Consider the following 25,857-nt stretch of genomic DNA (forward strand, 5'->3'; position numbering starts at 1 on the left):
AGCGGAAGGCGGCGCGGCCCTCACTGGAGCGGGGCCCTCACTGGAGCGGGGCCCTCACTGGAGCGGGGCTGAGGGGGCTGCGCGGCGGCCGCCATGGCCAACCGCACGGTGAAGGACGCGCACAGCATCCACGGCACCAACCCGCAGTACCTGGTGGAGAAGATCATCCGCACGCGCATCTACGAGTCCAAGTACTGGAAGGAGGAGTGCTTCGGCCTCACGGGTATGGCGGGCGGGAGGTCGGGCCGGGCCGCGCCGGCACCGGGGGGAGCCCGCGCTGACGGCCCGGCCCGTCCTTTTCGCAGCCGAGCTGGTGGTGGACAAGGCCATGGAGCTGAAATACGTGGGGGGAGTCTATGGAGGGAACATTAAACCTACGCCCTTCTTGTGCCTGACGCTGAAGATGCTGCAGATCCAGCCCGAGAAGGACATCATCGTAGAGTTCATAAAAAACGAAGACTTCAAGTAAGTTGTAGTGTGTTTTTTCCCCCTTGTTGAGGTTGTTGTACCGAGGGGAAGTGCTCAAAACAGCCAGAGAAACCTCAGTGCAGGGTTTAGCTCTCAGTGTGCCCTGATAAACTGGGCTTGCCTAAAACCAAGCTTTTCTTCTTGTTTTTAAGACTGCTCTCCTTGTCACCTGGCCTATTGGAAGGGCTCATCTTTGTGGCGTGTGCTGTCTGTGATAACAAACCTCTGCCTGAAGTATTTGGAATGAGCTGCATTAAGGCATTCATGTTAATCTGCTTTTTCTTCAGTATTTTTTTCACTTTTGTTGGTGATAATGTCCCCTTACACACATAATGTATGTAAAGTGTACTATGGTTTTGCTAGTGTAGAGGAAGCAATGGTGCAAATATAAAAGGTTGTGTATTCTGGCCATCTACTGATTTTCCTCAGAAACTTGTGGGAAAAAAAATCTTTTTTATCTAAACTGCTAAGGAAGCTGAGATCCATGGAAAGGTTTTCTTCCCAGGTATGTCCGAATGCTTGGAGCACTGTACATGAGACTGACAGGCACTGCCATTGACTGCTACAAGTACCTGGAACCGCTGTACAACGACTATCGGAAAATTAAAAGTCAGAACAGGAATGGGGGTAAACACTCTTATATCTATTTAGCAATATAAATCTTTAAAATTCTGGCATAACCTGTTGATGTAAGTTGTCTGAAGTGTTTCATCTTTATTTTAGCCTCTAGTGTTAATTTTTGTCTTTTAAATGCTACTTTTTACCCCCAGAATTTGAGCTGATGCACGTGGATGAATTTATTGATGAGCTACTCCATGAGGAGCGTGTTTGTGACATCATCCTGCCTCGACTGCAGGTTGGAAATGTAGATGGCTGTGGAATTCCTGACTGCACCAAGACCAGTAGCTGGATTGGCTGCTGGCTTGTTGTGTAAGCTGGGGTTGCCTCCTTAGGTGTTTGTTCTTACTTGGGTTATGTTGAATAAAGTTGCAATTCCTTCTAGAAACGGTATGTTCTGGAAGAAGCTGAGCAACTTGAGCCTCGTGTTAGTGCTCTGGAGGAAGACATGGATGATGTAGAATCTAGTGAGGAGGAGGAAGAAGAAGATGAAAAGGTTGGTGAACTGTTTGATGAACTGTATTGAAAATGAATAGTTGAAGCTGAATCCCTTTAGGACACTTCATAGCCTATGACAGATATTTGAGGGGAGGCTGCTGGCAACTCTTACCTCCTTTCATAGTGTATTTTCATAAAAGCAGCTTGTGAGGACTTGGACCCTGAAGCAACTCTCAGGTTGCCATGTTTTCCTGTCTCTTGAATTCCACAAATCTGGGTCTGCTCTTTGTGAAGCTTATTTAGACCAATTGATTTATATGCCTATGTAATGGAGAGAACTAAATGTGATGATGGAAGGTCCTGTGGCCATCAGTCAGTGCTGCTGTATTTCTTCAAAACCAACACTATGAGAAGTGGTTGTTTGATTTCCATTTGGCAGTTTTGGGCAGCACCACTCACTCCTGAGTAAGAAACACTTGGGGATGGGGAAGCTTGGCTGCCTGGCTTTTGCAATTTATATTCATTGTTCAGAACTCTTTATTGGTAGTATAAAACCTTGCTGAAACAGGACTTACAGCTCCTCCCCCACTTGTTTACAGCTGGAACGGATCCCATCTCCTGACCACCGCAGGAGGGGCTACAGGGACCTGGACAAGCCCCGCAGGTCTCCAGTGGTGCGGTACCGGCGGAGCCGCAGCAGGTCCCCAAGGAGGTGAGGGGACTCTTCCTTCACCAGTATTGTTTACCTGTTGTGCTGCAGGCAGCTGGAGCACAGCAGTGAAGGTGGCAGTTCAGCCAGAACCTCCCACACCTCCCTGTTCCTTTAGCACTTCCTGAAGTGAGGAGTTGCAGTGCACAGCCACTGTCAACCCCTCTGCCTGTTTCTCCAGTCATTCTCTAAATCTTGAACTTGCTGGCCAACTTCAGCTAAATTTGACAATACAATGAAGATGTTAAGTGTAAGCCAGAGGCTACAGAGAAAATCCTATTAATCAGTCTTACTGATTAAACCAGAAAAAATTCATCACCAAATTCTTGCTCACTGCATGGTCCAGTCCTAAGCACTCATAGGAAGTAGAAGCCCTGGTGTTGTTGCTGAAGATGTGGGAAATGGAACAGCTGTTCTGCTGGTGATTTTCAGTGATTTTTTGCTTTTCTCCCCCAATTGCAGGCGCAGCCGCTCTCCAAAGAGAAGAAGGTACTCTTTAATTCTGTTATTTAGGTGAGCAATGTGCATTTGTGGCACAACTCTCTTAGAAGCTGCCTTTTCCTCAGCCCATCACCGCGCCGGGAGCGCCATCGCAGCAAGAGCCCGAGACGGCACCGGAGCAGATCCCGGGAGAGGCGCCACAGATCGAGATCGAAATCTCCAGGTACTTCTGCCACTTCCAGAATCACTCTGGCAAGTCTTTATCAGCAGCACATCCACTGCAGCAAAAATCTATGTCACTGTATCAAGATGGTAGCACAGGTGTTAAATCTGGCTGATAAAACTGCTGCTCACATGAAAGCAGAGCTGGGGAACTCCATTAATGGCTGCAAAATTGTCTTGAGTAAGTTTTCAGATACTTGCTAGGAGGTTAATGTGAGTGCCTGGTTAAAGCTAGGGTTGTTCTGGCAATGTCTAGCACACTTGGTCACTAGAAGCAGATAGCATTAGCAAAACAACAAAGAATTCCAGTGGTAATGGAAATAACTATTGCCTTTTTATCTCACAGGGCATCACCGTAGTCACAGACACAGAAGTCATTCCAAATCACCTGAAAGGTAAAGGCTTAGCTTATTTCTGAAGTGCACTTTGGGAATTAAAGATAGGTTCTACAGTATTGGCTTTTTGTTTTTTCTGTTTCAGATCTAAGAAAAGTCACAAAAAGAGTCGGCGAGGAAATGAATAAGAAACAAAACCCAGCCGATGGTTCAAGGACCTTGAGCTGCAGTCTAATGCTGTCCTGTTTGCTCCACAGGACAGCTGACTCTCTACTGGCTGCTTTAGCAGTCCCTTTCTTTTATCATCTTTCTCATTTTGTGGTCTTGAATTTTTTTACTAAAGGTAAGCTAAGGATACTTTTTATGTAGTTAGTTACTCATCCTTGTGATAGAATTTGAAGGTTGTTTTTTAATTGTTTTTCTTGAAGCCTGTAAAAACTTAAAGAAGAGCAATAAAAAAAGAAAGGTTTGTCTTTAAAGGCTCCTGGCTGTTTCCTTCATAGTAATTTGTTGAGATGTCCCCTGGTTGAAGCTGGCTTCCTTCTCAAATCAGGGCCTTGTTTTGTCAAAGTCAGGCGCCAAAGGAAGTCTGTATTCAGTCACAAACACTGCAGGGATCCCTCACAAACACTGCAGGGATCCCAGTTCTGGCCTCTCATAGCTCCAGGACAGGAGAGGAAGCAAGGCTGTCACAACCCAGTGTGTTCACTAGAAGCTCCCTTGACAGTGCTCTCCAACCTGTGGTCATCATTGGGTGCTTTGTTAAAATCTTCCTTCGGTGTAATCTGCTGCTTCTGGTGATGCCAGCACAGAGTTCAGAAGGTTAAAGCAGTACAAAGCACTAATTCATTCTTCTGGAGCAAGTTCAATATATTTAAAGACAGTTCATCACTGCTTTGAGCACAGTTTGTGGCCTCCCTGTGACTGGGAACAGAATTTGACACCATGATGATGTTCAGCTCTACCTTCTCTGAGTCAAGTTAGTTGTTTTAATTTAGAATAATTAAGCTCTTACTGCGGATATAATTCTCCTTCTAGTACATTTGAAATCAGTTGTGTTAAGCCCTTGTGTACTTTCTTTATTCCTGGCCCTTCTTCAGGAGCAGGGACAGGCAGGTTTATCCCTGAACTCTGCATTTAGGGCTGCAGGATTCTCACATTGCCCTGGGAGTGCTAACAGCACAACTAAGTGTGCCTAGGGAATTTATGGAAAGCCCTCTTTAAAACTGCTTCCCAGTACAGCCTAATTCTGCCACACTATTAGCATATGGTTTTGCAAAGCTGATAAACAGAAAAGCAGGTGTGCTCCTCCTTCAAGGATAACACACACATGGGCTGTCAACAGCACATGCAACAACACCAGCATGGAAAAAAGCAGGTCTGGTGCTTGTATCACTGCTCATCTTTCCAAGACCTCCACATTAAAGCCATTTTATTATTCCTGTTAAAGCAAGCATGCATGCAAATAGAAAAGAGAAAAAATCTTATGTCCTTTTTTTGCAGTTTTATTTTTCTTTTTAAAAAGTTTTTTGGCACTACATAGTTCTGTAAAGAATAGAAGTGACAAATTTTTAAACACATGAAATCCCCTTCTAATTTTATTTTTTTTTTAGAACAATATATATAAAGTCTGAAGCAACCAAAGTATGAATACAGCTAATAGAAAATAAAGAACTTAATTTTAAAAATTCTCTCTCTTTACAGTTTATCAAGATAAAACAAAACACAATTCCCCTTAAAAATAGGGTAATAAAATAGATGAAATTTGTATCACTCAGTTTTGTGATACTAGTAAAAACTATAGTTCATATCTATGTACAAATGATACAGTTTAAAAACAGTCTTAAATAATCTTGTATCTAAACATGTTGCATTAAGATTTTAAATCAGAACCTGAATTTCTTCCTCCCCTCCCCCCACCCACCCACAATCCCATCCAATTTCACTTTTTCTGTTGAATGTAATTCAGATTCAAGTGTGGGTGTCCTTGAGACAGAAGTGAGAACCGCTGGTTACTCTGCATCAGTGGACCAGCTAAAAGAAAATGGATTACAATTACTTCAGCAAATCACACATTGAACAGTGCTTGGCAATATTCAGTGTACTAACCTAACTTAGAAATAAAGCTATTTACTAGACTGACACAAATGCTATCTGTACACCTAACCCATTTAATGGGACAATGTAGAATTACTTTAATCCTATCTCCAAAATTCCCTAACAATCACAAACACATTATTTTGTTGCATTACTTCAGTTATTTAACAAAAGTAATTTCAGGATTTTAAGTAAATTCAGTTTTCACTTGGAAACCGTGCTAGAGCCAATAGATTAGATTTTGAAAAAGGATTTGGTGGCCGTATCTCTCATTTTACACCAGGTGACCCCCAGCAGCATGGAAGCTGCACATCCTCCAAGTCAAATTTGAGCACTGTTTCTCTGATAGTGAAGGTCTTTTTCCTACAGCCTTTCCCCATCCTGCCAGATACTGAACACCTTCACCTTTCATAAACATCAGAGCTGAAATCAAGTCAGTCTTTTCCAGTTCCCTGGTGAACTGAGCCTGACCTAACTTTGCAGTCAGTGCTGCTCTGACTGTGGATGGGCTGGACTAAACCTCCAGAGGCCCCTTCCAACCTCAATTATTCTATGGTCTTGCAAGTTTTTATCTATGTAAGTCATTCCACAAAGCAAGGTACAAAAGCCAAATAAAATGAATTACAACAAAAATTTCTTCATATTCTGAACACGCTCATGGGCCAATCATCTTAACCTCTACTGAAGCAGAGGCAGCTCCTGGTGAGCCAGCAGCAGCAAAGAGGCTGGAAGTGCAACAGGCTGCACACTGGCTCAGATTTCAGAATTCTGTTTTAACCCTTCCCTCCCACAAAGATTTGCATCATCCACAGAGGAAGCTGAAGTGCTGATTTGACTCTGGGATTCGTTAATGTTGTTTTCAGGGATTTCCATGATTGCTTGGCTTTTAAAGCCTTTGAGACAGTACAGAGACATGGAGCATGAGCTGTTGATCACATACTGGTTCTAGTACCTTGAGGGTAGAAAGGTTTGTTCGGTGGGTAGCTGGCATTTCCCTGCTGCATGTAGTTCTGAGGCATATTGTAAGGCCACGCTCCTCGGAGGAGAGGAAAATGGGTAGGGGTCCCATGGTCCCAAGGGACAGAAGGAGGGTTCATTTTACCAAACTGTCCTTGGAAACCCTGATCTAGTTTTCAATTGAAAGGGAAAAGCACATTGCAAGTTGAAATAATTAAACAGTAAGTCACAAATACAATTTACATCTTAAATAACAGTTTGCAGGGGACTTAATGTGATCAGTCTGATGTGCTACTTTTTAAAAATTTAATATACATCAGTAAAAATTACCACCTAAATTACTTCATTATTCACTATAATAGAATTATTGGGAAGAGAGAGGATGAATCAACATTAAAATCAAGAGCTATGATTTCACTATTTTTATGACTTTCTCATGATGAAAAATACAAGGTCTGAACAATATTCAGAACTGCTGTCTGATCCCACACAAATATCCACTATCACTGACAGAGCTGTGACAGGAAAACTATTATCCTACTGCAAGAAATAACTCTCAGGTGTACACTGGAATTCCACTAATACTTACATGCTTAAGAAACTTGCTATCTAGATCACTGGACTGACTTAAAAAATATTTTTAGAGAGAAAAAGATAAACTTTGGAAATAAATATACAAATTGTAAAGCTACTCCATTTACAATTCCGATATCACTGCAACATTAAGGATGAGAAATCAAGCATCCAAGGAGGCAGGATCCACAATTTGAGGCACAGTCTCTGAGTATGCATAAAAAAGAGCTGTCTTGATACTTCTAATGATCCTACTTCTAATCAGCTGTCTACTGAAAAGAAAATTGAGGTAGCTCCTTTCATGTCAAAGTTATGTGAGCCAGGACAAAGTTTCCTCAAACTTACTGTTGTCAAATTGTCCTGAGCAGGTATGAAACCATGCTTCAAACAGACAGGAGACAGCTCATCTCTACTGTGCATTCACCTTAATGGCATCTAAGCCAAAAAGGAAATAAAATTGATTCAATTTCAAATAGGAAAATTACTATGATTGGGAACTAGGAAAAGAGGTGTCATGGAAATTGATGGAAGATGAGGGATGGGAAAAAAATACTGTGACTGACAGCACATGGAGAAGGAATTAGAATTTATGGAGCTTGTCTGAAAGAAGGCAGCTACCTTAGTAAGGAAATGTGGATTGGAAGGAGCTGCTTAAAGGAAAGGCAAAGCTGGAGAAGGGGACAGATGAGAAGATCCAAAATGGAGAGGTAGGGACAGAGCACACTGGAGACACAGAAAACAAATGGCTAGAAGTTCCTGTATCCTTTAAAATATATGCTCCACAAAGCTTTAAATAGAAAATCATGTATCTCCAGCCCCTTATGTCTGACGCCCATTGGTGAATTATTCCTCATCCAAAACAGTAGACTCAGCTGAAAATCTACTGTTACTGACAATCACATCATTAGTGCAGAGAAAGCATGGGCAGGAGATTCAGAATTTCCATCTCAGGATGAACAACTGCACCAGTACATTACATTATGCATTTATTTTTTTAAACAGGAGGACTTACACACTCAGAATAAATCAGAAGACCACCACCATGATTAATGATGTAAAGGTTAACAGTTGAAATTTAGAACCTGCCACAGTTCATGTAGCAGAGAAAACTGAATGGGCTTTAATCATTATATACTGCTTTTTCTCAGCCTCAAACATACCAATGGTTGCTATGAGGCAAGAGGCTGTTGCCCACTTGTCACAGGAAAATGTAATGTCAGGAATCAACATCAAGATTATGGAAGTTAAGTGAGGCAGGACAAGCCAAAGGAAAAAACAGAATAGGTAAGATCATATTATATTGTACTAAAGGTGAGGAGACAATATTCAACTTGCACCACTGTAATTCTGCCAGTCTCTAAGTTCATGACTGCAACCTCAGCATTTGTCTAATACATTGTGTAACAATGTGTTGATCTTAGAGGTCTTTTCCAACTTTAATGTTTCCATGATTGCCTAAGGAATCCATTATTTGTCAGCACATTCACAGAAATGTGAGTGATCAAACAATGATGAGGAGGTTTCTCAGTTGAATGCAGGATTTCTCATTGTTGCACAGCCATTAATGGCAGACAGGAACAATGCCTAAAAGTTACGGTGATCAATTCTCATTTTTTTTCCTATGAAAATGTTAAGACAGGTGAAAGTCACGATTTGGTTTCTTAAGCATCATATTTTTATCAAACAATCTGAAAGAGTTAGCTGTTCCTGTAACACTTAACACTTGTACACAAAGTGTGAGAGGTTTGATACAACAGAGAAGAGTTACCTGAATTCCCCACAGTGCCATTGTTCACCAGTGAGTTTGGAGTCACAGGATTGTGCCAGTGTCCCTCATGAGAAGTGCTGGGGATTCCCATGGGCCTGGCAGCAGGCTGTGCAAAGATGATACTGGGATCATTCAAGCTTACACTGCTCTGGTTATTTGTGGTGCTGCTGCTGCCAGATCTCATAGAAAATGGAACATTTGTAGAATGAGGAGGGTTACCCGGTGCAGAGTGAATAACAGGCCCATGAATAGGCCAAGAAGTGTTGGGAAGCTGAATTTGGTGGTGATGGTGCATCTGAAGTAGTCCCAGGTTATGCAAGGTGGAATACTGACCTGGGGGAGATTGGGGAAAGTTAAACAAAGGCAGCTGGACCTGATGGGCTGGCTGTGCACCCTGCTGTGGCTGAGGAACGTGCTTAGACTGGGATATTGATTGTGGCTGAGTCTGGTTAATGGAGGCTGGCTGAGAGGAATTCTGTGGGAATTGCTGAGGTTGTGGAGAGTAAGATGACTGATGCGAATCAGACTGGAGGAAAAAAAAAAGTGATGTATTTCTGATTAGTTCACTGGCTATTTAATGGTGTTTTCTTTAATAAGCACCCACTGCATTAGACTATTTATAAAACAGCAAAGCACTCCCCAGCAACACCCCAAGCACTGCACCCAAGTTCCTGTTGGCTTCAGTAAGTGCAGATCAACTGACACTGACTTTCACCAACAGATAATTTGGTCTGTTAATGTGGCACATCCCACCATCAGAAACAACATTCTGAGTGAATATTAGTCCCAAGCTCTTCATTAGACTCCTCACACACTTGTTTCTGATCTTTAATCAGTGTCTTTCCTACCCTACTTATGTACAGCCTAGGATCTCATTACCTAATTGCCTTACTTCTAAATAGAGTGGTTCTTATTACTGCATAGTTTTTTAAGTAATTCCAAAGTAAGCTCCTAATATTTCTTTCATTTTTAAAAATCTGTTAAACAAGAAATGCAAATTCCGAAAACCCAGTTTCCACCTTCATATCCTGGTCTTAGGCCATGGCTTAAGGCACAGTAATAGCAATTATTACAGCCTTTGCAGAGCTCTTACAAAGCTTTCCCTTTCAACAGCAACAGAAACAGGCATGAGGATATTTTATCTGTTTGGAATTGCAACTGAACAGAGAAGGACTTCAAGAAATTGAGTGTCTGGGAAAAGAGTTACTCAGTTTATGTGCCAACACTTAATGCCAGTATCTGGATTCCCCAGTCTGGATTTAAGCACTGAGACAAGATGCTGATGGAATAAGTGTCTCCAGAGACATTCAAATGAGACAGGTACCTAAAGCAGCGAGGAGAACCTGGATGTCAGATCTCATTTTCCCCCTGAGACTGACTCCTCTCTCCACAGACTACAGCAGCTAGCCAAGCTCCAAGAGCCTCAGCTGCTGTTGAACACCTGGAGTTAAAGGTCTCTGCAGCTTGTCACTATCCCTGACTGCTCACCTGTCCATTTCAACTGGCAGTCACTTGTCTCCAATAAACAGAGGTGTCTGCAGGACTGCCCATGCCAGAGCATCCCCTCCAGCAGCACGCTGTGGGTCTGTGCCTAGGCAAAAGCTGGAGCCCACAAGCTGGGATTGCTCCCTGCTGCTATTCCAACTGTGCCTGTATGAGTGCCTCCTATACCTTTCTATCAAACCAGGAAGAGAAGGTAAAACCTGGGATTTGGAAGATGATCACTAGTTTAATAGTTTAAATGTTATAAAAATAAAGCACACGTATTCCAACATTCCTGCAAATATTAACCCACCAGAAGCATGCACTGAATGTGCCAGCAGCAGGACAGGAGGCATAATACACTCCAGCCTCTTGATCTGCTTCCCACTCTCCCCCTCTTACTCCACCAATATTCCCCCTTCCCATTCTTCTCCACCAGTTCCTGGACAGAACATATTCACCAAGAAATCCTGGCCAAATGACAACCATGCACCACACACAGAGTCCATGACATCCAGGTGACACAAGAATGATGTGTCTGCCTCTGAGTGAACCCACACATCCAGCTTCCAACTCCTCAGGCAGAAATATAAGGCTCCTAAAAAATCTACTCCTGTGGCATTTTCAGCCCTTCACTTGGATTAGGGCTGTATCAGTCCCTCTTTAGAAGCACACTGTAAGTCATAAAATCTCCATTACTGGAGACAACATTCCAATGAAGGCTTGCTGATCAGTCAGCAAAGCAGCAAACTGAACAAAGAGCATTAGTGATCAGCAGCCTTGATTACTATATTTACTTACTTGCCAGCTTCATTAGCAGGCACATACTTCTCAGATTAACAGCTTAAAATAAATTAATTTCTGCTGTACTGTCTGCTCCAAAAATATTAAATGCCAGCAGTTGTATTTGCACAAATACCCTCTGCTCCTCATCTCCACTCAGAAGATTAAACATATTTTATGTAGCTCTATGGAGACTTGAAAAAATTCTAGCACAAAACTGTCAAAAATTTCCCTATTGTTCTGCTTGTGCTTCTAGTGTGCTCTGGCAGACTTTTCATTGAAGTATGACTCAATGTGTCTGTGTGCTGTGTCTGTATGTGACAGTCCCTTAAGATAGATCTCTCAAACCACAAAAAGTCATGGTTGTCACTAACCCAAGTCTCCAGCATGTTAACAATGAGCTATGCTTTATCTCCCTTAGTAACTCCAGAACACTGCCAGAATAGGAGAATTTGAAAGGCATCCTAGCTTAATCTGCCCTTTCAAAATCACAAGGTTATCTCATCTCAAACTTGACTATGAGGTTTCCATACTGAAAAACCATAAATGCTCCCCAAGACACAGTGCATCATAAATCAAAGTTCCATTAACTGGCCCAGTGCAACGTTGTCATTACCAGGTTGAGAAAAACCCTGCAAACCTGTTCCCAGCTTGGCTGCTTTGCTGCAGCTTTGCTCCCTGCAGCCCCCCCAGCACTTACACATTCTGATGACTGCCTGGTGCGCAGGGGTCGCTCCACCTGCTGCTGGCCCACAGCCACCAGCTGGGAATTCACCATGCTCCGGACCAGCTGCGTGCCTGACCGAGGAACACGAGTGTTAATAAAACCCACAGGGTGACAGAATAATGAGCAGAACTGGGAGTCAGCAATACCTTAACTCTCATGTGACACAGAAGAGGTAAATCACTTTCACCTCTCCTCTCCTTTAAGTGGAAACTTTTCCCTCTACTGGCAGCAGACAACTTTAATAGGCACAGGAGCTAAACACAAAGTCTATTTTTGAGTAAAACAAAGTCTAGCAGGAACAAGGCTCACCTTGCTATCAGGCTGGAGCTCTGGTTTATATAGGTTTCCATATTACTGCTGTAAGCAGCAGCATTTTAAATAGCAATAATGACAGCAGAAACTTCTGGGCAAAGAAAGTAAACTAAAAAAAACACCAAAGGATAACAGAACACAGAAGCATGGTTCTTCTGAAGTTCACTTATGAATGCTTCTTCTACTTTTTCAATTACCACAGGCACCCAAGGGCCTAATTTGAAGGAGTTTGCAATTAATCTTCTCTAAGTACTATCAGTAAATTGAAAGTTGGATTTAGCCTAATTCATCTGTATGCTTTTTTTGAAATGCTACTGAAGGAACACTGATTTTTGCTGAAAATACATTTACTTACCTCTCACAGATGATGGAGGGTTAGCTAACATTTGAGAAACATTTGGAAGAGGAAATGCATTCAATTATTATTATTATTATTACTATTGTTACTATTATGATTATTACTACTTTGAAATGCTCCAATTGTGAGTGGAAGACAAATAATGCAATAATGCAATACTCTGAAGTACACTGCATTTTACTGCTGAGTACATTTTTACCACCCATGCAAAGACTGTACTTCAGGAGACATTACTCCTCTTGCAGAAAAGCAACACAGACTAAAAGCTGTATTTTCAGTGACTGAAACATTACTTGCAGGATTGCTTTTTGAAGATAATTATCAAGTCTTTACAGAAACCTAGAGAAAAAGGATCTCAGAGCTTTCAAATTATCCTAAGACATAAGCTAACTTACCTGGCACACTATTATTTCTCTGACGGGTTTGTTTGAATTCAGGACAATCTCTCCTAACATGACCCACATCCCCACAGATGAAACACCTTTTCTCTCTTGTTTCTCTGTCATCTTCTTTCACCTCTTTTTCATCATCTTTCTCATTCTCCTTTTTCTTCAACCTGAACAATAATTTTTATTAGCAATATCACAAAACCACACACAAACACATAATCTCTGTAGAGCTATTGTACTGGGAATGGTTACATAACCAACAGCTGTACCAGAATATCTCAGGAATCCCAAATAACACTTTCAGATTCTGGGCTGGTTAACAGCCTGTATACACTTAATGAAGTTAGAAGCTCCCCAGGCTTGTCCAAAAGCTGTCTGACTGTATTAGGGCAGAACTAAGCCTGCCAGGTAGCTGGGGAACAGCTCTATGCAGCAATCCCACTGCAGAGGCAGAATATACCCAAAACAAATGAGCTGCACCTCCTTCAGCCAATCTCCCCCTCACTGGACAGGGCACATTTCTCTGTCACTATCTGAGCTCAGAAAGGATGTGATACAAAGCACTGAGGCTCTTTCAAACACTCAGTTCTAAAACAGCAGGAGAACTCGTCATCAGGAGCCAAGACAAGAAGTAAAGGTCTTTTTCCACAAGGTATCTGCAGGATTGTTAAATAATAATATTATTATGTGAGCTGTATATACAATCTGAGAGAGATTCTGTGTGGCTTTGCTGTAGAAGCAGTTTGTGTGAAGAGCAGATCAGAACTTTTCCTGAGGCAAATATAGGGAAAGAGGTGATGGAATTCCATGTGCTTGTAGTACAGAAAGCATCTGAAAGAAATAGTCCACCTGTGACCACAGGGTTCCAGTGCACTTTCATGTATCTTGAACTCTGCTGACTGAACAAAAGGCTGTAAATAAAGATTTTGTAGCAGGAAGAGACCAAGAATCCTTTGAAGAATTATGGAGCACACAACTGAACATAAGGAGCAAATAAAAGAGCCCAGAATAATTTGCATTCTAAGGACTTCAACAGGTTTTAGGAGGAGTCAGACAACCTAGGCTGAGTGGGGCATTAAATAGCCAAAGCTCTAAAAAGTGAGGAGTGCACATTTTCTGTCAATTCCTACTGAACTCTCTTGGAAACACTGACCTGCATGTACCAAGGACTCCCTTTGCAGGAGTCCTGTACCCAAAATTCCTAAGTGAAATCAATGTACAAGTACAGGATCACCAAGTGATATGGTGATTCTGTAACATCATGGCACTGATATGATGTTACAGAAATCCACCCCACCTATCTACATTTTAACTAATTCTAGAGTTTAATAAATGAACTTTGACCTGCCTTGCAGATGTACATTATCAGATCTACAGAACAATTCAAATTCAACACTGTCCTCTGAAGATGACCACTACAGGAAATCCATTTTAACACATGATAAATTTTGCAGCCAGGTAATATGTTCTCCATCTGAATGTTTACACTACAAAAAAGATATTTTAGTGATCCAAGTTTTAAGTTAAGCTTAGTTACATATTAACACACCATAGAGTGCTGATATTACTGTGTGTGCTTCCATAAACACTTCAGATTTAAAGAGGTGATCAGAAACTGTTTTAAAAAAAGAAAAAGTAAGGTGGGAAGTTGAGGATCAGATATAAAGCTTTGATTTTCTCTGCAATTTAGCAATTTTTTATTTCCATTAAATCTTCAAATATGCAAATCCCTCATGATTTAATCTCAAAGATTTCACAATAGCTTTGTGTATTACTTACCTCCTCCTCTTTGGACAGTCTTTCATGTAGTGACCAATTTTTCCACAGACACGACAACATCTGTCATTGGGTGCCAATTCCCCATCTGTCAACACTTTTGAGTCAAAAAAGTATTCCTATCAAAACACATCAGACAGATAAAATATATAAACCATTCACTTACAATATAAACCATTCACTTACAAGACTGAGGAATCAAAGTCAAACTGTCAGTCTTCATCTCTTATTGCTCCCTGAATGTTATCACTTCTGAGGTGATACCTGGTCCTTTTCTTCCCCTAGATAATGGCAGCTTTTTCAGAGATATGGAGCACTCTGGGCTAAAAAGGGCTATTTGGTCTTAGGGACAGAGGCTGAATTTGCAGAACAGCTTCCCCAGGCTCCAGCCTGCTGCCCACCTTTCACCTCCCCAAAGGCTCTTCAGAGCACAAGTTTTTAGCATTTGATCTATTTTGGTATCTGAGTCACTGCCTGTGTGCTTTCCAAAGCAGCCAATGTCCCTTCCCAGATGACAGGATTACATCCCTTTGGACAGGACACAGCTCAGGTGGGAAACAGATGGAGCATCTGCAGACTGACCTGTATCACTCCCCTCCCCTAGAATTTGCTCAGCACAGCTGCAGTTCTGATGTGTGTCAGCACAAAGGCCTGGTTTACAGCCTCTGAGCAACAAATATTGTGAAAGTACTGAAACAGAGGTACAAACTCAGAAAAAACCCACAGATAAAGGAAGCAAATGGAAAAGAGAAGATAGGGAAGGATGAAGGGAATTAAAAGCTTTCAAAAGATTTTGAAGATCCTTTAGAAAGTCAAAAGCCTTCTGTTAAAAGCCACTGGGAGAACAGTTCTCTAAACTGTTTTAGAAAATGCCTTTCTAAGTTGATCTTTAAAATACTAATTACAGTATTTTATTTGCTCATATTAAAAAAACCAGTTGTCTCTACACATCAATGACTGGACCCTCTAGCACAGAGCAGCACTTTCTCCAATATGATATTGCATGAATGCATTCCTAACCCTGACTCACTACACAAATTTTAAAGGTCAATTCGTTAAAAAAATCAATCATCATCCTTTTCCTTGTTTAAGCAGCAATCCTTACTATGTCCAACAAGTGGAAAACTAAAGAAAATGGAACATCTCTTGGATCTGTTTTCTTTAGCTACAGGAAGAGCCAGTAAGGTTCCTAGAGCCATTTCTGGGTTTTACAGCCAAATTTGCAGTTTTCTGCAATACTTTAACCTCATACAGTGGGAGGTTTTATAAAAAACAAAACCTAAATTAAGCTTACTTTCCCCAAACCAGCCAGTAATACCCATTGCCCATTCAACTACTTTATTTTATATTCCAGGAGCTAAATACTTAGCTATAAATTTCATACAGACAAGGTATAATTACACATATTGTGCATACCAAATGGATAAACACATACAAGAGATTTGCATCAATTCAGTGGACAAAGAAAATGAAAAAACGTACTAAAACCTCTGAGAACTTACAGCTTCTCTTCCAACAGCTGGGTAGAATGGGGTACCAAATAACTTTCTCCCATTGATAAATGCCTTCATTATGAAATTGGTCACTATTGGAGAAAGACAAAGTTATTGGAAAAAAACAGAAAAGGCACAACTCAGTGAATATTCATCATTAGCAGACATTAATAGCTTACTTTTCCTAGAGACTCCAGCACCCAGATTATGATTCAAGTCAAAAGGATCTGCAAAAAGAAGGGAGAAAAAAAATCAGAGCTGGAAAAAATTTGCTGCAACAGAATTTTTTATTTTAATACAGAGAATTCCATTTTAAATGCATTCACAGAGCAGATTATAGCAATGCAATGCTGAGAGTTTTAAAATTTTTACGTTAGTCAACCATAATAACAGTAAGAAGAACAATTCACTGACATGTAGTAAAAGTTATCAATTTTGTGAGCTGCAGGACTTGCAAAGAATGTTTCTTTTTGAAGCACTGACTGTGGTTTCCTCACATCAAGATCCTGTGCAGACAAAACAGCCTCTCAAGCAACAGTTTCCTACTCCTGATGAATGGAGACTGAATTCAGCAGGAGTACCTTCAATGGCAATACACTTGGAAGTCCACTGCTTCTCAAAGGTGGTCAACAGCTTCTTCTGCCGGATGCTGATCACGTATTCCTTGAAGTCAAACTCCTCCGTGTAGAAGCGCAGCAGCCCCAGCCAGAGCTCCCCAAGGGACTCAGTGTTCTTCCCCAGGGAAGGGAGACGCTTCTTCTGCAGGCAGGGGAAGGAATTTATTCAGCTACAGTCACTGCAGCACTGCTTCTCCTCAAACACCTCTCTAATTACATGTTTTTCCTTCATTACTATGAAGGATTTGGTTAAAGTAAGGTTAAATCACTACAGTTAAGACTAAACCTGGACTATTTTTAAGAATAAAAAGTCTTTTTCCTGATTTATGTTATTTAGAAATTATTTAAAATAAACCAAGCAAAAGTAGAAATTCCTTTTAGCAAAACAGGACTCAGGAAGTTGCAACACTATGGGTATGGAAATTTAATTAATCAATCAGTAAAATTAATCTTTTATACATTACACTGTTAAAAAATTATTCATTTTCCTGAAAAGCAAGATTTAAATTTTAGTTACTCTTCTGGATTTAGAATATTACCAATTCTTCCATGTCATCAAAGAAAAAAGCATTCCATCCATCCACCATTCTTTGTGGAATCTGTTTGCCATCAAATATCTGCCAGAACAGAGAGTGACAGTTACTGCTCTAATTCAAAGTCACTGTGAAATACTTGCAGTTCTTTTGGTAAAAAAATCATATAAAAATATAAATACTTTAATTTTAACAATTACTTCTTATACAGACAGAATTTCCCATTGGTAAAAAGTTTGAAAGACTTTTTGCATTGTTGCCGCACCTCTCAAAATATTTGGATGTTTCATTTTTACTTGTTCCTTGCAACTAAGAAAACATGACTGAATTACCTTGTCAAGATTCCAACATCTCTCTAGCCCACAGATTCTCTAAGGAGACTTTATATGATTTCTATTACATTTTGACTTTAGCACAGCCAAGAGGAAATTCCACTGTTATTTAAATGCACTCTCGGGGTAGCAGTAAAATAAAAACCCCCAACCACTACTAAAGTATCAGATACTAAAGATCAGCAAGAAAGTCTATGAGTCTCAACTGCAATGCTTAAGCCAATTTCCCTCTTGCACAAAGAAACCAAAAGAGGCAGAAAGGGGTAATTTTCAGAGGTACTTGGGAGTTCCAGAGTGTATCCAGGAAGAGGCAGATAGCTGAATAATTGTATTCTCCCCACCCATACAATTAGGGTGCAGAACATTGTTTTCTTAGTAAAGTCTTCTGGTACATATGAAATATTTCTTTAAAGTTGCACCAAAGCATCAATTATCTTATTTTCTCCTCATCAAATAATAAAATAAACGTCTTCTCTTACAGATGAAGTGTTGAGCAATAAATAACGCTTCTGACAATAACTGGTTGAAGAACTGGACTCACATTTCAAGAGCATCTGGTGCAGTCTCATAATTACAATTCCCTTCTCTCCATACCACCTGCCAATTTTTTTCTATCCTGTTCAGCATATAAATATCATCATAAGACCAAAATCCCAAAGTAAATGTAATAGCAGAACTTAGGCACAACAGACTCCCCGATTTGATCTAATTTTCTTGGTCAGTTTTACCTACTAAAACCAAGAGGGAGTTAAGAACCTGCTGATTAGAAGGGCCCCATATTTCATTTATCCCCTCTGATCCTAAAATCCCAGACTTCTCATATTTGGCTTGAAGAAAAAGTGCATCTATTTTCATAACCTCATTTTCTGAACCTACCTCCTGAAGAACTGGAATAACTGGTGGATTTCTCTGCTGTAGAAAGTACAAAACCATAAGAATATAGGCATACGAAGAGAGACTACCACGGGATGCATCACCAATATCGCAGCGCTGAAAAAATACATTTTAAACAAAATGCTGAATGTACATTTCACTCTTCAAGACTAATAACTGTGTCAGAGAGCAAACAGAAACCCCATAAGTAACAGCAAGTACATTCACCTCATAATTAAAAATTGTTTTATGAAGCCTGAAAAATAAATACACCCAAGAGCCAACTGCCATCTGGCAAATCCATAGCATAATTTGTCTAACATAAAAACAGAAAAGCTTTTCATAGCCAAAAGACTTAAAATTTTATAATGTGCCAAACTAAAAAAAAACCACCCCAAATCAAAACTCCCAAAACATAAATCCCAGGTTTCAATACCATAAAATTTAATTTTCCTTAACTCATGCTGCAAGAGCTGTTTCTATGATTCCTTATTATTTTGGTTCCCCCTCCCCTTTTAAAAAAATAATTCATTAACAGCAAATATTTCCAGGTTGCACTGGCAGTGCAGGCCACATGTGGCATTTTGCTAGCAAACATACACATACCTAATTAAAGCATGGTGCAGCCTGCACAACACAGTCCAAACAAACACCCCTGACCAATTCAGGGAGTTGGAGCCAGATGAGCTCAAGGTCCCTCCAACCCAAGCCTTTCTGTGACTCTGATCAGTGAATTACCTTACTATGCTTCAGTATCTCATTACAGCATAACCTTTCCACAGCACCTGCTTCTAAGCTATCCTGTGTTTCGAGCCTGTGTCATATCAAACAAGGCATTTTTAACCTCCTAGGGCTGGAAAAACCAGGGATTCGTAAATTACTTTCACATTAGCAGCAGCAGTGACAGCTGTTCCTGGGTTTTCTGCCAATGCAAACAGAGCAGGAGGCATTTTGCTTAAAAACAAAGTATAGCTACTTTGTATAGCTACAAAGTCACTTCCATACATTTACATTCAGGAGTGTATAACTCAACTTGTATATTACATCTTTGCAGCAGTATTTTTGGAACATGCACAATAGAATGCAATGCTACCAAAAAATGTAAGATTCATTATTATCAATACAAGGCATTTTTAATTTGGACACAGAAGAGACATGGCAATATTGTGCACTACTGTGACCACACCAAGAAAAAAATCATTGCTAGTCTCAGTGACAGCATAACGAACGTGTCCATTCCATTCTGGCACAAAGTTATTTTATTCATCTTGATGTATTTTATTACATGAACATCTGGTAGCATGATTCACCATCTCTATAAGCCATTTTTTATTTGCCCCAGTTCCACTAAGCTTTCTTTGGATATGCTGTATTTAATACTGCAGATTGAATAAAAGGCAATGCCACGTTTCAATTACCAAAGGCTGTACAATATAAAATTTTGATAGAATATCATAACAAAAGATGCAGGAGATCTGACATTTCCAAACTCTAAAAGTCAAGTGTATGTCCTAGGCACATGGAGACTCAGGAATTCATTCATCACCCCATACCTACCTATTCCTGACTTTTATACTAAGTCAAACAAGGCAAGTGTGCCAGAAGAAAGCAGCAGTAACCTCTGGGCTGGCCCCAGATATGAAAACTTGGGAAGCCCATGCACACCCACATACCCCTAACATCTTACAGTTACCGATTTTTCCAGTTTTGCTTGGGGTTTGGGCGGGGTTTTTTGTTTGTTATAATTGAAGCTGGTTTGAAATTGAAGAAAAAAAGGATCTCATCAGCTTTCTCCTACACAGAAATATTCCAACAGATAGCAGAAGGTACCAGGATTTGATTTTGACACACACAGTCTGATGGAGCACTGTAAGCTTAGGAAAGTGCACTTCATATCAACAGCATTCTACTGTCTCCATCCCAGATGGTATTGGCAAAAGGCAAACTCAGTGGCTGCAGCAGAAAACACTGTATTGTACAAATAATACCTTCTTTTTATATTACCTTTGCAAAAACTTTCATTGTGTAGCCCAGATATTGCACCCTAGGATCAATAGCTGCGTAGGTAGCCAGCATCCTTGTGTTATGCTGTGCCTGGAAAAAGGGGGAAAGAAATTAAACTGGTGTCAGGGTGAGCCAATTATGTAATAAATTGTGCATTTTCACATTGTCAGGTGAAAGCTAGAATGAGCTGCACTATTCATGATGGCACACAGGCCATGGTGGATGTAAAGGCTTTTCAGAAGTATCCCCAGAACAAGACTTCCTGTGCTGTACCTGCTCTGCCATCAGGTCATACACAGCTGCCTGGATTGGGCTGAGGGCGTGGGCCACTGAATTTAAATCATGTAGAAGAAAAACACAAACACTCAAAAGCATTTCCATTCTGCTTTCAAAATGATTCCCTCAAATGGTTATTTGGAAAGAAACAGAAAGAAAGAAAAGCTTTCTTTGAACACAAAAGGACACAAGCAGATGCTCACCAGTGTATTGTACAAACTGATATCTCCTTCCAAGCCACTCCTCCTGTGCTCAAACTTTACTATAGGCACTTTGGCTGTTGTTATAGGCAAGATGTTCCTCAAACCTGGGGAAGCAACACTTTAGTACATAAAACATTTCCATTAACAACATTTATAGAAAATCTAACTGCAAAACAAATAATAATTTAAAGCACCTACCTGGATGCTTCTTAAGAACTTTTGCCAAACCTTCTATTATTTCTTTACAGTTTAATTTCTAGGAAAAACAAAGATCACAGCTTCAGATGTTAAAACATGGATCCTATTCCAACAAGCACATTCACTATCATATATATTTCATAGATGAAAAGTCTTATGTACCAATCATTTTTGGAATGTCCAAAAAGGAGCAAGCATTAAGCCAGCACATGAATTTACACAAACTCATGCTCTTTGTGGACATCTATAGTACACTGTGTGTCTATAAGGCATTAAAAGTAAAATAGGCTGGATCTTGCTTCAGTTGTGCAGAGTGCAACAAGCCAATGTGCAACTAGCAAATCCTACCTTTCCTGTGTGCAGAAATCTTAACTGAATTAAAAAACCTTAAAGAATCTTTGAATGTAAAACAGCAGATTTTATCAATTTCAAACTCTTACCTCTGCATTTTCATGACCTTCCAATGTCATGCAGATATCTAGATCACTGTCCCGAAACCCAAATCCATTCTTTGAGGAGCCAAATAAGCAAAGCCTAGCTTTGTCTGATCAAAAGAAAAGACAAGAAAAAGTTAATTCTTTTACAGTTGAATGGTAAGTGCTTAGTATAAAATACTGTTTAACTGCAATGTGCAGGTGCCCATAAAAATGAGCTTAAAGAGAGAGCTTACACTGTCACTTCAAAGACTTCAGCTTTGATAAAGGAGGAAGCACAACACTTCAGAAGTTATTTACAGAAAGCAAGGCAGGATAAAGACCTATTTTATGTATTTTTTATGACTGAAGTACAGTTACTATCATCATTAAATGGCATCTCTAAATGTGGTGCAATGTTTTGTGGTATGCAACTGCATTTTCCTGCTTTTAATAAATCAAAATAATGTGCAAACCCAGTCACCAGTACAGCTTTATCCCACAGATAAGACAGAGCTACTCCTAGGGTAGCCAAAGTAATATTTCTGAAATTCCATTCAGAGTTTATCTAGGTTGCATATTTCTCCTATGACTAGGTAAATTTGGTCAATGAGTTTTTGTAATTATAGCATATTCTTCAAGAAGACACAAGCAGTAAGATTACAATACTTTATGGAACATTCTTTCCCAATTGCTTTGTTTACATTTTTGTTTGAAACACGATATTACTAAGTATTTTCATTCTTGGATGGCAAAATTTGTTGTTAAAACAAATTCTTTCCTAACTGCAAAGAATACATTGATCTGTTCAACTGAAATTAATGCTAAGAAAATAGATCTAACACTTACTCACAGCTTTTTTTCCTAAACTTTAATAGAATTGGAAACCTTAAGTCTTTCAAGGCTTTGTAACAGGTCTCAATCCTCAGCTGCTGCCAGCAAGTGGAGGCACAGCCAGTGGACAGAATTCCCAATTCCTTGATCACAGGTCAGCTACAGCAGAATGGCCTTCCATGGACTAGAATTCAGGAGACCTGGGTTTTGTACCTGGCTCTAGCATTGTTTTACACCTCCTATAAAAAAGATGCCTTAGCATTTCTGTGCCTTGACTTCCATCCCTGTAGTAAAACATTTTTGCTTGTTTTATGTAAGGGATGTGAACATAAACTCATTAGGATTTCTAAGATACTCAAGCACTGGTGACTAGGCAACAAAAGTCCTTGGCCCACAACCAAAGCTAACACTAAACCCAACCAAACTTTCTTCTTGGCCTGACTGGAGCAGTCCTGTGCTTGCATTATTGCATTACTGCTCTGGCAGCTCTTCCTCCACTCTAGGGATGTTTCCATGGAATAGCAAGAAGGGATGTTCAATGTTGAAGTCTGCAAGACAGCTTTACAAATGGAAGGAAAAGAGCTGTTCCTGCTTCAAGCAAGGAAAATAAAATGAGATAAAGCACATCTTTATGTTCTGGACAATATGACTGAAGAAAGCATCCTCAAGAATCACTACCTAAGGTTACATACCATTATACTCCTTTCGAATAAATCTCTCCAAACTTGCCAGTATTTGTTCTCTGTTTTGTTGCTCAGATAAAGGAGGGGATAACTCATCTAAGTAAAAACGAATTAAAACACAGTCAGACATGACATTCAGCACCTCAAGAATCATTTTCAGCTAATTAAAAGATTGGATGGGGGTTTTTTTGTTGTGCTTGCTTTGCTTAAATCTGTGATTTTCTTTTTAAATCATTAGAATCTTCCAGATTTTATTTCAAAACATCCAGTTTTTCAACCACAAAGTGTCCAGGTGGGCACCAGGCATCCAGCCAAGGTTAACCCACAACAGCACCCTCAAAAGATGCCATAGAATTCAATAAGCACAAAAATTAGTTCTGCCCAGAGCCTGATTCCTGGAAACACCAGTAGTTTTTTACAAACCTGGTGAAAAAGCCCATATAACATCAGTTTCTCAAATATGTTATAAATTATCACAGCCATGGATTATCTGAAAATTAAAATGCTGATCTATTTGTAGCCTAGGGCACCTGGAAGAGCTTCTTCCTACTGAATTGTGAATAATTGTAAATAAGTAATTTAACCCTAGAGTTTTTAATTCTTCCAGGTTACAGATCATAGTATAAAGTGGAGCACAAACACTTTTTGAACTTACCAAAACATCTTTTACACACTATATCAAGTATTTCCCGAAATCTGTCTGTCATTGGTGGTAGTGGTTTTAGATCAATTTTCTTGAAATCCTCTGGGCAATCATTTTTGGAATGTCCATCCCGTTTGCAGATGCTGCATACTATAGTTGGTGGCTTTTTTTGGGGAAAAAAAGGAAAGGAAAATTCTATTTGTGCACTTAGGACAGTTCAGCAGACCTAACATTTCCAAGCAATCAAGAACATTCGACATATGAACAATAACAGAGCCTCTACAATGAGCAGAACACCTCTCACCAAGCTGCATTTAGTTCTCACAGTGCCTAGAAGCACCTGGAAATTCTACAAGAAAGTAGGAGAAGAAAGGCAGAAATAACCCACAAATAACCAGAAAGAAATCCAGATTTTTTTGTGCGGACATCAAAAAGCTCAAGATGAGGGAAACAGATAATTTAATTCAAATGTCACACAGGGTGATGTTTCCTGAATAACAGGTACCCTACAAAGGCCAGAGCTGCCACCCATATCCCAGTCTGAAACAATCACTGCGGGAATCCCACTATCCTCCCACTCTTAGATTTAATGACTTCAAAGTAATGATCCATGACCAGCACTGCTTACCTTTCCTGAAGTAAAAATAAACTTATCAAACACATAATGCATTTCTTCTGCTGAGAGTCTGCCTTCCTCTTGGAGATCCTGGGTGTCCAGCACTGCTCTGCAGCTGGCCGAGGTAGCTGGGCTGCCAGTGCACTTCGTCTGTGGAGACGACTCCAGTACCAAACTCTGCCTGCTTTCAGCATCAGAAAACTCATTACTGGAATTTGTGTCATCAGGCTGATGTGCACTGCAGTTACAGTGGGGGCTGAGCTCACCCTCAGTTAGACACACTGAAATTTCTAAATCATCTCTCTCTTTAGGTGATTTTTCCTTTAATTCACAGCATTCATTGGAAATAAGGGGTAAAGCTTCTTCTTTGTCTTCATCATAGCTAGAGTCCAATGTTGAAAGTAGCAAAGGGTCCATGCTCTGGGAAGTACATTTTTTGGCTACAGCTTCTCCCACTGTATTACATTCAACTTCATTCTCTGCTATGTTACATCCACTTTCTGTAACTTCTTTATCTACAACATTTTCCCCTTGTGGAAGGCAACAGTTTGCTACAGGCTCTTCAGATCTTGTGGATTTCTTATTATTCATTTTCCCTTTTTCTTTTTTCTTGGTATCTGGCTTGGATTTAATCCCATCTTTACTTTGTGGGCATGCAAAATATTTATATGCTGTCCTAAATCGCTCCAGGATGTACTCAAATACCATCTGGCTATTTAGACTTCGTGCAACATTCCTCTTTAGTGCAAAAGGATCTGGGAAGAAAAAGAACAATTTAATTAGTAATCTTTAACTTCCACATTTCACAAAGCAGCTGAAATCCCTAAGTTTTTACAGGGCAGTTAAGGAGGTTCTTATACTATAATCCAGAATTGTATTTGGATATACTTAGAGAATGAAAGACTCACAAGTTTTTTCAAAATTCTTCCATACAAAACATATCCAAGTGCAGCCATGAATGGCTGACTATCATAAACAATTCTAAACAGTGTTACTCAAAAAGAAAACCATGGGTATATTGCAACATTATATTATGGCCAATTTCTAAACTAGAAATTATAACAAACAAAGGCAAAATGAATAGATGCCAGCCAGAACCTTTTTTCCTCCACTGAAGAAGGATTTTCATTTCCCTTAAGAAATTCATTTGTCTAAGAGTAACATTGAGAATGTAAGGATTGTATGAACCAATCTCACCAGGATCCATTCTTAGGCCTTCCTAACGATTTCTAGATCAAACATGCTTTCCAAGCAAAAAGAGCTCCTGCATAGTTGCTATAAGTTTGCCTGGAAGATAGTACCAAACTCAGATTCTGTTACTTCATAAGATCAGCTACAAACTCAACATTGGAAAAAAGAAAAAAGGCAAAATTGAGAAGTAAAAAACCATACAGCAAACAACACAATTAGCCCAATAACAGCAGGTGTCAGAACCAGAATACAATCTGGTTTTTTGAAATTATTTCTCATTTCTTCCTCAATGATTTGTCCTGACACCTTACATCCCACATGTTGAATAAACACTTCCTTTCTTTTTCTATACCCTAGCTAAAAGTAATTGAAGAAAAGAATTGGGAGAGGAAATTAAAAGTCACAGGAGTGATCTCAACATCCACTACTCAACCTGTGCCTCGAGAATTCATTGCTTATCTGTTCTACTTTCCTTCTGACTCTTCTTGTACCTTA

At 39.9% G+C, this 25,857-nt stretch overlaps 2 protein-coding genes across 4 annotated transcripts in view; one reads left to right on the top strand and one right to left on the bottom strand.

Annotated features, from left to right (window-relative positions):
- The first annotated feature begins 4 nt into the window (after nt 1-4).
- PRPF38A (pre-mRNA processing factor 38A) lies at nt 5-3,710 on the top strand. The gene is made up of 10 exons (XM_071436739.1): nt 5-223; nt 306-465; nt 974-1,095; nt 1,239-1,324; nt 1,472-1,582; nt 2,124-2,236; nt 2,696-2,722; nt 2,800-2,897; nt 3,243-3,291; nt 3,377-3,710. The coding sequence occupies exons 1-10, from the start codon at nt 94-96 to the stop codon at nt 3,417-3,419; spliced, it is 939 nt and encodes a 312-aa protein (XP_071292840.1). The 5' UTR covers nt 5-93; the 3' UTR covers nt 3,420-3,710.
- Nucleotides 3,711-4,715: 1,005 nt separating this feature from the next.
- The window catches only part of TUT4 (terminal uridylyl transferase 4), a 45,243-nt gene continuing 24,101 nt past the window's right edge, over nt 4,716-25,857 (bottom strand). For 2 of the 3 annotated variants that reach the window (XM_071436734.1, XM_071436735.1), the window contains exons 13-30: nt 24,184-24,926; nt 23,568-23,718; nt 22,922-23,008; nt 21,423-21,526; nt 20,983-21,040; nt 20,785-20,888; nt 20,306-20,395; nt 18,305-18,418; nt 17,103-17,180; nt 16,528-16,705; nt 16,126-16,173; nt 15,956-16,038; nt 14,457-14,572; nt 12,684-12,844; nt 11,592-11,689; nt 8,627-9,152; nt 6,281-6,454; nt 4,716-5,265 (exon numbers count right to left, since the gene is read on the bottom strand). In XM_071436734.1, the coding sequence (XP_071292835.1) occupies nt 5,174-5,265; nt 6,281-6,454; nt 8,627-9,152; nt 11,592-11,689; nt 12,684-12,844; nt 14,457-14,572; nt 15,956-16,038; nt 16,126-16,173; nt 16,528-16,705; nt 17,103-17,180; nt 18,305-18,418; nt 20,306-20,395; nt 20,785-20,888; nt 20,983-21,040; nt 21,423-21,526; nt 22,922-23,008; nt 23,568-23,718; nt 24,184-24,926 (3,005 nt within the window). In that variant the 3' untranslated portion in view covers nt 4,716-5,173. The remainder of the gene's footprint in view (nt 5,266-6,280; nt 6,455-8,626; nt 9,153-11,591; nt 11,690-12,683; nt 12,845-14,456; nt 14,573-15,955; nt 16,039-16,125; nt 16,174-16,527; nt 16,706-17,102; nt 17,181-18,304; nt 18,419-20,305; nt 20,396-20,784; nt 20,889-20,982; nt 21,041-21,422; nt 21,527-22,921; nt 23,009-23,567; nt 23,719-24,183; nt 24,927-25,857) is intronic. The other variant, XM_071436736.1, reaches the window with a different exon arrangement.

The sequence above is a fragment of the Agelaius tricolor genome, unplaced genomic scaffold, assembly GCF_023055355.1.
Source record: "Agelaius tricolor isolate 1412-34295 unplaced genomic scaffold, bAgeTri1.0.p SCAF_11, whole genome shotgun sequence".
NCBI classification, from domain to species: Eukaryota; Metazoa; Chordata; class Aves; order Passeriformes; family Icteridae; genus Agelaius; species Agelaius tricolor.

Bases quoted from the DNA above. Each gene is read 5' to 3' on its own strand.
- PRPF38A (XM_071436739.1), top strand. From the start codon at position 94: ATGGCCAACCGCACGGTGAAGGACGCGCACAGCATCCACGGCACCAAC. The intron at 1,096-1,238 runs GTAAACACTCTT...TTTTACCCCCAG, and splicing joins AAGTCAGAACAGGAATGGGG to AATTTGAGCTGATGCACGTG. The intron at 1,583-2,123 runs GTTGGTGAACTG...ACTTGTTTACAG, and splicing joins AGGAAGAAGAAGATGAAAAG to CTGGAACGGATCCCATCTCC.